A 12079-nucleotide genomic window follows, 5' to 3' on the forward strand; every position below is an offset into this window, starting at 1 on the left:
AAGAAGTTTATTCATGTACAACGCGAAGATGAAAACAGTCATCATTACTTTCACCCAATTCTCTCTCTCTCTCCATCCTCTGTATATTATAGGCTGCACTAAAAGGCTTTAACAAGCGGTTACTTGTTCAACACTCATTTTACCATTACAAAAAATACCGACCTAGTCAATCCCACGCTACACATAATCGACATAAGCGAGTAGTTTTCCACGTTTATTACCGACAATTACTAATATATCTGAGAGAAAGTTATAACCTACGGTCTTTGCACGGGTGTTGATGGAGGGCTTAATTTCGAAGAAAAACACGAGTACCCATGACGTGTACGCGTAAGCGTGTAAATCGGCTTCATAAATCATATTAGTAACAGGTGCAATTTTTAAACTTTTTCGTATCTATGAAGTTGGACGTAGTACTACTGTACATAATGGAAGCTCAAGCGAATCAGGGGGGGGGGGGCTGTTTTCCACTTCCAGAGCCGGGCTAGGAGTTTTAAGTTACAAGTAAGGCCTACGTACATGTGATCCCCAAACTATCATTACATCATAGATTATGATCACATTTCCTCATTTACGCGTAGAAATTCATTTTTTATGTTCCCCTCTCTTACGACGAGGCTCTGCTTCACCCTCCCTCAAAAGTGTGTCGAAATCTCTTCGTAAAATATGTCGTTCCGATGCGAAAAAATTCGTAACAGCACAACCATGGTATACATTATCGGGATAATTTGATAAAAAGCGAGTGATAATACTTGATATCAATACGTTGCGACGGTCTGAAGAGGGTTATTGTTTGTTTACGATGATGAAAATATCTGCAGCCCATACGAATACATGATTGTCTATAATTAGGAAAATTAGTTCCAGCTAACCGGGTAATCAGTGAATACCTATATGACATTCAGAATTATGCATATTACACATGTATTACATATACAAAACTTCGCGTAATAAGAAATTATGCTTTCGTTGATTTCATGACCACCATTTTTATGTTGTTATACGGAACCGTAATTTGGAACGAAGAAAATAATATCAGACCCAGTTTTTCGGTACATCCGGTTACGGTAACGGATATTCTCCGAGATAAATACAGCTCTATACAGAATCATACAGCTAATGAAATATGACTCCTCGCTAATAGTTGGATCAGACCAGACTAGCTGGCTAACTAACCGATTCGCAATGGAAATATTCTCATATTCTAGATTAAGCTCAGTAAAAATTGAGTTCGCCTGCGACGGAACAGTTTTATAGCCCCCGCTCACTTAATGAATGTATGGCCTATTCAAAGCAGATACAAAACAAACTGAAATCATTATCGATGTCACAGATTACTGCCACTAATTACACGTGCTGTGCATAGCTTCAGTGTCAATGATAGGGCATCAGCCCTAGGCCAAAGAGTGAGTCGCAATATAATCACAAACCCCGTCAACCGTAAAACCGCTTCCCTTTTACAAGCACAATGTACATACACCCCAATAGATAGAAAACCCCTTGAACGTATCACGAACCCGTTTATATATTTACACTTGTCAAAATTCTACAGTTGTTACCTATTATCATTTCCCGCTAAAGAATTCACCTTAAAATCTAGCGCAATTTCCTGTACTTGATGACGCATTACACACATTTTTATTACATCCTCATTTAAAAGCACTGTTACTTATCAAAAAGCGATAAAGACGTCGTTAATGTAAAACAAATCGATTTAAAGATGTCTGTTTAGCAATCTTGATATTGCATTATCTTATCTACTGACAGGCAGTGGGTAAACGAGAGTATTAAAGATCTGACTAGATCCATGCAGCATGTTACCCGATCGCTATGTGTCGTGTCAAGTGAACTATTAACATGTAGTATTATTCCTTGAAAAGTTGTAGGTAGAAAAGCTTTCGATCGCAAAACGTGACCCACCCTCTCAACATCTGACTAGTGAAAGCCCACCATAAAAATAACAAAAACCTTTTAAAAAACTATATTCATTGAATTGCGAAGTTTGGACCGTTTCAGTCGATGGTATGATAAAAGTTCTCTTCCTGGTAGTCGTCGTAGGTGCATTCAGTTCGTAGCGCATGCTCCTCCTCGGCACTCATTTCGGGTAAATGCACTATTCCCCCGTTTCGGAGGGGCTTGTCACTTCGTAAATAAATCGCGTTGCTAAACGCATGCGTGACGTCATATTCCGGTGCGGAACTAGTACTATTGCGGGGTGTCGTGGCCGCCGATGACGAGGTCTCCACGCACTCGTAGCCAACCGCCGCTCTGTCGAAGGCTTCTTTTCTTCGCAATCTCTTAACAAACAAAATCAATATAATCACGATTATAGCCACGAGAACAATTCCTATTCCGACAGGTATGAACCAATTTTGCGCGATCCAAGACTCTCCGACGACCAACGCGGCAATCTGGGCTATCATACAATCGTCACCGTCGAATTTCTCGTACGGAAAATTCTCGTCGATTTTATGAACGACGAAGTCTTTTGATTTTTCGACAGTTTTATTGTCGAGTTTATGGACGTCGTAGGTGACTTTAAGAAGGGCGTTTGTCACTGGGTCCCCGTTCTCGCCTTTACACTGACTTAGCGTGACGATAGCCACGAAACAATCGCGTTTGATCGCCGCACTTTTAAGCACGGCACTTATCAACCAGTGTTTCATATTGATTTCGTCTTCGTGTTTCAGATGACCGGCCAATAGTACGGGCACCCCTAACGAGTCGTGGTCTTTGTCGACGTTTATAGAAGTCTTTACTCGGTTACTGTCGAGACTTTTCTCACAATTCTCGCCGGTAAACCCCGTATGGCAATCGCAAGCGTACTCGAAATCGCCCTCGTTAACGCAAGTGCCGTTGTTTTTGCACGGACCGAACGAACACGGGTCGGGTAGGTGGCACGTATCGCCGATATACCCGGGCGCACAGCTGCAGTTAAACTCGCCGATAAGGTCGATGCACGAACCGCCGTTCAGACACGGGCGCGAGCGGCATTCGTCGATATCAACCTGACACTGGTCACCGGCTGTACCAGTCGGACACAGACAGTGGAATCGATTGTGATCGTCGATGCAGGTACCGCCGTTTTGACACGGTGAACTGGCGCATTCGTTTATCGCATCAGTACAAGAATCACCCGACCATCCGGGCAAACATTTCCGTTCGCCCGTCTCCTCGTCGCATAAGTAGTGACCGTTAGCGTCGTCTTGGTTCATACATTTAATCGTACATTGCGGCCCGTAGTAGTTCGGGTTACAGAACGCTTTCACCTCGATGGTAAGACTCGTCCTCGTCGAGAGAAGGACGGTTTTCGTTTCAGCTAACGACGCCTTCTTGGCCATTGGAATGAGCACCTTCTTTCGTAAGGAATCCACGTATTCTCCGGCAGTGACTCCGATGTCGGAATCCCAAACTTCCACTTTTAACAGGAAACCGTTTCTCCAATGTCGAATAGGGACAAGCATCGGGTTGTTAATTCCACCGATTGTAGCCCCGAAACGAATTGAGTCCATCTCGTCGATTTTATTCGTTACGAAACGCCCCAACGGACAGTTTACGTAATCGTGCGGATTACCGTCGGGATGGTCTAAACACAGTATGAAATAGTGATCGCAAGGCGACAGGCAGAAAAACGCCCGGCCATCGCAACAATGACCGTTCGCTCCGAGTCCTTGTGGGTTCGTAAAATGGTTGAAATGAATCGACAACATTCCATCGCTTATAACTCCAGTAATCATCCCGAACATAACGGCGAATGCCAGTATAACCGTGTTCGTATCCATTCTCGTTTATATTCCTTGGTATCTTGGATCGATGATCAGAGTAGTCGGATTAGAGCCATCGGATTCCAGTGTACGTACGCACAGCATATAGAGCGCACAGTCAGTAGTAATATACAGATCTTTGTTTATAGTTCGTTAATACGTGTCTGGTAGCTGTGTGGAACACGCACGCCAGATAAACCCTACACAAATGACTCAGTTTAGGTCAAATGCCTTTGGCACTTGAACTTAGACTGGTTTCGTATACTATAATTAACACAAACAAACGCGGGCACCAGTCAATGCACAGAATGACGTCATTAAAGCATAATGGATCTCATTTTATAGGCGACTCGTGAAAATAGCGTCATTGACGTTTACTTCATGAATCGGAGTTCTTCAACACAGTTAGTTCCATTCATATATTGTATTGACATCGTATTGCATAAAGGTCCACTCCTTAGGCACTCCTTAGTTCCCATCTGAACTTTTTTGGGTGTGTGGGGGGGGGGGGGGATGGAATGCTGATCTCTCAGAAATTATTGAAAAATCTTATCAAAAAGTGATTCGTATGTATCACTTATAGACCAAACAACGTTGAAAATCAATCAATCTTGATCATTTATTCTAAAAGATAACCTTCAAAAAGCAAAATATTGAATTAGGTTGATCACTTCAAAAAAGCAAAATCGAGTTTCTTAAAAGAACTCATCAAATATTATTCTATGCATCTCGCGTGGTTTAAGACACAGAATTTTCCGCAATGTACAAAGAGGTATCGAAATCCAGGTAAATCCCTCCGTAACGTGATGACGCATGTGATACTTAGACTAGGCAATTCCCGGGTGACAGTCACTGATACACCAGTGCATTATTCCGCTTAATAACGGTGTTTACTCCTAACAAACTGCATACAATTTACCAACAGACCACTAGACTACCCAGCAATGGCGGATAGACCCTTCCTGTCGCACTTGTCGGCAAAAGTAACCAATCCCGGTATTTACTTAAGTTTCTTTAGAATTGGAGAAAGCTGGAATTTTTGAAGCACGCACTTTGATGATGATTCTATTTGGTGACAGACTTAATTATGTTATTCTATCAAACTTTGACAAACGCGGTAGAAACGGCGATAACAACTTGTGAAGTAATCAAAATATCAAATAGATAGCATAGGTAAAATTAACTTATATCTGTTAATCATTATGGGTTTTCCAATGAATCAATGAATATGTGTCCTGGAACGGAAAGCGCCTTGTCCCATAGCAATTAAAGATTACAGAATAAGCGAGTTTTACAATCGGAATAAAGTTCGCGCGTAGAAATCTTGGCTCAGACGCTAAATGGCTATTATCATTGTTAAGATTTATACGAGGCAAAAGTACTTTACTTGTAAACAGAGATATAGATTAGCGATTGATATGAATAACAACTGATTACGTGCAAATCGAGGTAGATATTGGAATTAAGTACACAAACATGGCAATTGTGTCAAACGATAAATATCGTGAGAAAAAAGGCGTAATTTTCTATAGGTAGAAAGGTCATGTGTTATGGTAAATTCAATGATGACTTTATAAGTAAGATATGTCCTCAGTGGCTGCATACGCAATAATTTTCATATCGAAAGCTGTTTGAACTCAGAGCTATGAATCGGTATAGGACCGAGTTCCTTAACTAAACGTATATAGTCTGCTCTTGGTTTTTTTTGAATGCAGATATAGAATAGGACACTCCTTAATTTTTGATAGTTTGGTGATGGAGGAACCTCCCTGCATCATGTTGAATGTACCCTCCCCAGCATGATTGCAAACACCCCCCTCTTCTGAACGATGTTTGTCCGCCTGCCCAGCAGAAAAAAACTCGTTTAGTGGCTAAAAGCTACAACACAAAAATTCTGAGATAATCTTAAGGAAATCCCCAGCAGACTCACCGCCGCACTAGCAGTTTCTTTTAATTTTCTTACTTCGGTAAAATATATAAACTTTTATATCTATTCGAGAGCCTCTATTACAGAGCCTCGCTCTATCAATATCAAAGGTAAGGGTTCATTCAGTGGCAAAAAGATAGTAATTTCGACGCGGACGTCGGCAAATATTTATTAATCCCACGTTTGTTGACTTAAACGGACAGCGTTGCGTACGGTCATTACTGTACAAGACAAATTGATAATTTGCGTCGATACGCATTCATCATAGAACGGAGGAGGACAGTGTTCATCATCTGTCAGTTTCCGTACAGCCTGCAGAAGCATACTAGTATACTCAATTCGCGCATACGTCACCGCTTAGAATGGATTTCGTTTCATCGCGTTTTGAGAACACGCGTAACAAAGGGAACTGATCCGTACCGTAATATATCGTTAAAAAGCGAAAGTAGTTTGATTAAGATGGAACGATGAGTATTTCATTACGAAGCACGATCCCGGTTCTCTTGAATTGTCTAGACCGAAAAAGACGAACGGGCACAGTTTTGGATGAAACGTTTGTTCATTTCGAAATATTCAAATCAAATGTTTGATATGATATAAAGATGAAACATATCTCTTGGTAGTCGCTAATTACGTTATTTTAGTTTTTGCAGTTTGCGCCAGACAATTATTTTCTTAATGACCTCATTCTGTCACAGATATTATATAATGCAACAATAATTAAATTCTGCATTTAGACGATGTGTCGACGTATCTCGCACTGGATATGATTAAGCAACATAAATCATGTTTAAAAAAACGATGCCTCTAATCAGATCACGATCACAATTTCAGCGAAATTTGTCGCGCTTGGAAAACCATGTAAAAGTCTACGACGAAATTCGACGTTGTTTTCCGCCGGTAATTTCCAATGTAATTTTCGTAGAAAAGTGTTTCACGCTGCTGCTCTCACCTTGGAGTATCAGACTTACTCCAAGCTCTCACCGAGACTACGAGCATTCAGACTCTATTGGTCGGTTTGATGAAACGACTGTATGACGACGATGAAATTCTCACGCGGCTCGGATCTGGAAGAATTTTGGAAATAAACAAACAACTCAATGGGAATAACGGGGAACCCAGGGGGTCTGCCACCTATTTTTCCGCTAAGATGATATTTTCACAGCCTGGTTGTGAAAGTCTTACACAAACAGCGCCAAATTATTGCTGGCTATTTTGTTTTTGAAATCACCCTAGATTTTCTGTAAAAGATCAAACTTTGGAAAATTTGTTTTGAAGATGTACCCCCTATAACAGCGTTCGCTTTTCATGTGCCGCATATAAGTCAAAGTCATGTGCCATGTACATGTATATTTCTCTCATGGGAAGCTTTGCCCCCTATTATAATGACTCTTCTTGTATAAAGCTCATATTTTCATCACAAATGTGACGGAGGAAAATGGGTTCTGTGTTCGAGTTATCGAATGATTTAGATTTGTTGTATAGAAGCCACATTTTTCAAACTTGTTACTGCACTGTAGCGCCTGAAACCACTCCACATGTTCAATTCGAATCCCACATTTGATCAACATCTTGAATCATCTATTTTTTCAATTCATTTATTTACGAAATCACAGATGGATACCATGTGAATATATAATATTTGTTATAAGGGTAATTTCAGGTAAATACCCGGGTCCAGGTCCGGCTTTTATTCACCACCGGAAAAAGGTGGACTTAAGAACGTGAAACGTGACAAACGTGACACAACAACTTATTCTCACATGTTCATATCCGTCATATTGGTCGTCAAATGGCAGTCAACCGTGGATCTTACTTATAACATAGCTTCACGGCCACTATGACGTCACGTGAATAAGGTTTCTAGCACGAGCAGTTGGGATTGGATAATCCGGCACGACGGCTTTCATCTTTCATCGCAGTTCCTGTTATAACCTCAACTATTTCGGTGTCTTCTTTTAATTCTGATTTCGAGACTATTCGAAAAATTTCTGTTATAATAAGAATAAGATGATTAAAGCATTTTCTTTTTTTACACGTCGCATGGAAATGATGAAAATAATCGAGTGAAATAAAAACATTTTCTTTCCGACCTTTGAGTAAAATTTCAAATGCTTCGTCGACGTTTGATGAATTTAACGCCGATGTTTCAATGAAAGCCAAACCATTTTCCTCTGAAATAATTGACATGTATAAGATTCCTGGATATCAGTTTCATTTTCATATATCTGCAGATTCCATCTACTGATATTATTTTTTTACAGGATAAAAGAAAAGCAAAATAAAGAAATGTTGATAGTTCGCTGTCTTTTACTTTTTCTTTCGATTATTTGCTAAAGGAACCGATCAACGATTATCCGAAAAATACAAATGATTTCATAAGATTCGGATCAATGTTTTGATCGGTTCAAGTAAAGATTCATGGAATTAAGTTGGAAGCCGATACCTCGTATACCGGTAACATGCTAGATTTTTCCTGCAAGTAATTAGTAAGGTAATGTTGCGATGAAGTATGTAGGAAGTAACCGAAAACCTTGATTTCCTAATTCTTCGATGCACTTTTGCGATTGCGATTATATCGACAAACCTGCGTATTTGCTCGCCTCTTCTGACGTCACCGTTCTCAAATGACGCAAATCGCTCTTGTTCCCGACCAAGATGACCACTGCGTTGTTGTGCACGAATTGTCGTAATTCGTCTAACCAATGTTCAACTCTTTCGAACGTGGCACGTTTCGTTATATCGAATACCAACACGGCGCCAACAGCACCTCGGTAATATCTACAATTTATACACCGTATATTAGATAAAGGCAGACGTCTTAACTTCGAGTAGAATGAGAATTTGTTCATTTAGACATAGAACATCAAATCAAGCGTTAGATCATTTATTCTTTCGAAAACACGTACGCATTATTTATAGCTTCGAATCGTTCTTGACCTGCAGTATCCCAAATCTGCGCCTTCATTATCTTATCATTCAAAGTAAGACTCCTGAAATCATTAATAATGGCTGAACGAATTATGAATATGTATACTTCCTATGATTACAATCTTACAATCATTAAATCTTAACTTCATCTCAAGCGTGGTAATACAAGTTATTGTATCACCACGAACAAATGTACGTGCCATTGAAAGTCTATTGATTAGCATAAATTTTTCATTTTGTTCCTCATTCGAATCTGTGATATATGCAGAAATACGCAGATGTATTTGTGTTCACGTAAACTTTCTATGCGTTGTATGCATTACAATTAATTTTTCATAACCACAAGCATCTTGGCCAATCCCCGCAAAATGGAAGCATTTGTCGTCTGCAGTTTACCTTGTGGCAAATTCAACGCCTATAGTCGATTTGCTGTCCAGACTGAACTCATTTCGTGTGTACCTCGATAACAAATTACTTTTACCGACTCCTGAACTGCCTATCAGTACAACTATAGAAAATACAAATGCAAAATAGTTTGTGTCAGGGTCCGTGATAATCTTTATAGTTATGCGATACAGTCAGAGTCCATTATAACGCAATCTTTGTTATTAATCCTACATTTTCCGAGAACAAATTTGCCCAATGCTACTGAAATTCGTAATGAAAAGAACTTATCATATCGCCAAAATCGTGAACGCCATTTATTGGTACCAACACTTCTTACTGTAAGACAATCAGTCTTTGTACGATAATCAATCTAATCTTTCCTCCGATGAGTCTATCCTTGGACTGGAAACTGGTTTTAGAGTAGATGCTACGTCGCGCCTTTCTTACATTTCAGTTATTTACCGTCGCATCTTTCTTACCTTTCACGAGATAATCAAAGTGTTGAGTAAGGTATTGCGCAGGCTCCAGTTTTTTCTGGGTTTGAACGTTCGCTTCATAGGTCGTTTTCACACCGACGCGGTTTATATTACTGTCGGACATTATAGCTTGTTTTCTAATGAAGAACTACAGTCTACTCTCCCGGTGCCATAGATGCCTTTTCTTTTACTATCCTGTTCTTCTGACGTGGAGTTAGGTACGGTACCGAAAAATAACTATGACTCTATATCGCCGGCCTTATGACAATGTGGGCCAATGACTCATACACAAGTTTCCTATACGACTATCAAGTGGCAATGTCGTTTTACTCAAGAATACTGAATATAAATCTTTTTATCGAAAACCTAGGTCTAAATACAGATAAAGAGAATAAACTGAAAAAGCCGATATTACTCTTGGAGATATGTGTTTTATGTGGAGACCCTCGTAAAAAATGGTGAATATACGTTAATAACTGGACCTATTTTAGTTTGATGCCGTCAGTACCAGTCATTTTATTTGCGATGTGATGTAATCTGCTTTCAGTCACACGGAACTGTTGAAGTGGCTTCTGAAATTTGAAATCTTCTATGCGATTTATGGTTTCAGTAAGATCGTTGTCTGTCAGATATTGGTAAACGCCTCGCGTAGACAATCGAAAACTCTATCAAAACAAACTAAATTATACAACATTTCATTCATACAACTATCTGTATTATTTCATAATCAAATATCAATATGCTAATTTGTTGGCTATTTGAAAAAAAATCTAGTTCCTGCAGCATTTGCCGATACCCCAGCTGCAACAGTTGCTGCTTGGTCCGCCGATCAGCCAGTAGGTTCCCTGGCCCAAACCGAATCTTCCTGGGCAGAAACATGGTACACCTCTTCTGGCAATATGTACTTCCGTCTCTGAAAATTTGAGGAATCATCACGTGAATTTCAAACAAACTACATAGTTCAAACGTAGATCGAAAATAAGAAAAGAATTTACGCACCTTCAGCGGTGACGGCTCCGAGGACCATGAAGACGGCCAAAGCAACGAACAAAGTCTTGTACATTCTGAAATATAAGATATCGCAAATTATCTTTGTTCCGATCTGAATACAATCAAATTTTGTTGACAGAATGTAATAACCGGTAGTGTACCTGAATGTAGTGGTAGGTGATGTCTGTGTAAAGAACAGTGAATTCTAGTAAGATAGATCCTATATTTATTGTTTTTGCAAAGAAGAGGCAACATGACACCAACCCATTAGCGGATATTAGAATCGAGAGCGTTTTGAATCGGCTTAAGAGATATTTTGGATATTTGTAATATTCATGAACCGTTCATTTCAGCAATTATTTTTTTTAAATTTTCCATGCTTTGAAGGTCACGTTCGTGCTGTTGACTGTGCACAATGCGTTTTAAAGGTGAAACTTTGTATCACTCAGAAAAATTGTAAAAATTCTTCGAGGAAAAACACAAAACTGATATAGAAATCTAATTGATTGCAACTATACCTGTTATGTCGTTTAGGGTATCACACTTCTATTATAGGTGTCCCTAGGGAGGTTCGGTAGTTCAAACGAACCCCCTTTTTGAATTTTCAAACGTCGGCACATGGTCTGCATTTGCTAATTTAACAAAATAAAATCGATACATGCAAAGTAAACTGGAACCAGTCTACCTATCGGCCTCAGATTGCACCAGAACGCGCCTGCATGCACGAAATTTTCAAAAATTTTCCGGGGAGGACCCCCAGACGACCCCCTGTTTCTAAAATCGAACTCCCTCCAAAAAACTGGGGACCCCCATGTCTATTGTTGGGTCACTAGAGGGATGGTTTAGCCGGATGGGTGATGGACACGTCGCCACTCTGGAGTAATAAGGCCGACATTTTGTAACATCGCTCGAATCCAGGTAAAATCAGTCCGGGAATCTTTCTCGGTGGGTTAGGCTACAGATGAGGTCACGTGTCTGTGCGTATCGAACGTTGACTGTGTCTGACTACATCCATATCTCAAAACGAGAAAAACCCAAAAACCAAACTTTGCCGGGCAAAGGTTAACATTTTTGTGCGGCGAAATTTGTCTAAGCGCATTCAAATTTGTTTTGTGCGTTCTCGTGGAGTATGATAATACATGGATGCGGCCCGAATCAGCCATCATAGATTTTCATGTACGCGCATTCTTTGCCCATAGAAATTTCCTTCTTTGATGTCTATTTGTGAAACCGCATAATTAATAACACTGGCATGTAATATCTGTATCGTATGAATGTTTCAATTCTGGAACGCATGCGCAGTACGACCAGCCCACCGTGCGATACGCAATACGCCAACAACCAATACCTTCTAGATAGGATCACACTTCGGTGCATTGTGTTTTTTTCCTTGTGGTTAAAGTAAGAAAGTTTTACACATTAGAAGGTCACACCACTTGCGTTGATGTTTGGTTTGCGAGGAAACAACCTATGGTGGATTATTTATGAAACGAAAGTTCCTTTAAGCACATAGTTGAAACAACGTGATTTCAGCACCTATTCCAAAGAACTTTTTGTTCCTACAAATAACTTTTTAGGTCCTTCAAAAATCTACTTTTTATTTG

General features: G+C 39.8%; 3 protein-coding genes across 3 annotated transcripts; all 3 read right to left on the reverse strand.

Moving 5' to 3' along the window:
* Nucleotides 1-1401: 1401 nt before the first annotated feature.
* Nucleotides 1402-3958, reverse strand: LOC141908184 (uncharacterized). The gene has a single exon (XM_074798083.1). It carries the CDS (start codon nucleotides 3780-3782, stop codon nucleotides 2013-2015), a length of 1770 nt encoding a protein of 589 aa, XP_074654184.1. The 5' UTR covers nucleotides 3783-3958; the 3' UTR covers nucleotides 1402-2012.
* Nucleotides 3959-7294: 3336 nt separating this feature from the next.
* LOC141909286 (ras-related protein Rab-11A-like) lies at nucleotides 7295-9868 on the reverse strand. Its single transcript, XM_074799683.1, has 6 exons — nucleotides 9489-9868; nucleotides 9019-9130; nucleotides 8601-8684; nucleotides 8279-8472; nucleotides 7785-7865; nucleotides 7295-7682 (listed from the first exon to the last, which is right to left on the reverse strand). Exons 1-6 carry the CDS (start codon nucleotides 9607-9609, stop codon nucleotides 7555-7557), a joined length of 720 nt encoding a protein of 239 aa, XP_074655784.1. The 5' UTR covers nucleotides 9610-9868; the 3' UTR covers nucleotides 7295-7554.
* A 356-nt stretch (nucleotides 9869-10224) lies between these two features.
* On the reverse strand, nucleotides 10225-10658 carry LOC141909287 (delta-stichotoxin-Sgt2a-like). Its single transcript, XM_074799684.1, has 3 exons — nucleotides 10637-10658; nucleotides 10485-10549; nucleotides 10225-10398 (listed from the first exon to the last, which is right to left on the reverse strand). The coding sequence occupies exons 2-3, from the start codon at nucleotides 10546-10548 to the stop codon at nucleotides 10256-10258; spliced, it is 207 nt and encodes a 68-aa protein (XP_074655785.1). The 5' UTR covers nucleotide 10549; nucleotides 10637-10658; the 3' UTR covers nucleotides 10225-10255.
* Nucleotides 10659-12079: the final 1421 nt, after the last annotated feature.

Source organism: Tubulanus polymorphus, chromosome 7 (assembly GCF_964204645.1).
Source record: "Tubulanus polymorphus chromosome 7, tnTubPoly1.2, whole genome shotgun sequence".
NCBI classification, from domain to species: Eukaryota; Metazoa; Nemertea; class Palaeonemertea; order Tubulaniformes; family Tubulanidae; genus Tubulanus; species Tubulanus polymorphus.

Coding starts and splice junctions, on each gene's coding strand:
- LOC141908184 (XM_074798083.1), bottom strand. CDS start 3,782: ATGGATACGAACACGGTTATACTGGCATTCGCCGTTATGTTCGGGATG.
- LOC141909286 (XM_074799683.1), bottom strand. CDS start 9,609: ATGTCCGACAGTAATATAAACCGCGTCGGTGTGAAAACGACCTATGAA. Junction 9,131..9,488: donor CTTTGATTATCTCGTGAAAG/GTAAGAAAGATG, acceptor TATTTTCTATAG/TTGTACTGATAGGCAGTTCA. Junction 8,685..9,018: donor GGCGTTGAATTTGCCACAAG/GTAAACTGCAGA, acceptor TAATGATTTCAG/GAGTCTTACTTTGAATGATA.
- LOC141909287 (XM_074799684.1), bottom strand. CDS start 10,548: ATGTACAAGACTTTGTTCGTTGCTTTGGCCGTCTTCATGGTCCTCGGA. Junction 10,399..10,484: donor CGGAGCCGTCACCGCTGAAG/GTGCGTAAATTC, acceptor TCAAATTTTCAG/AGACGGAAGTACATATTGCC.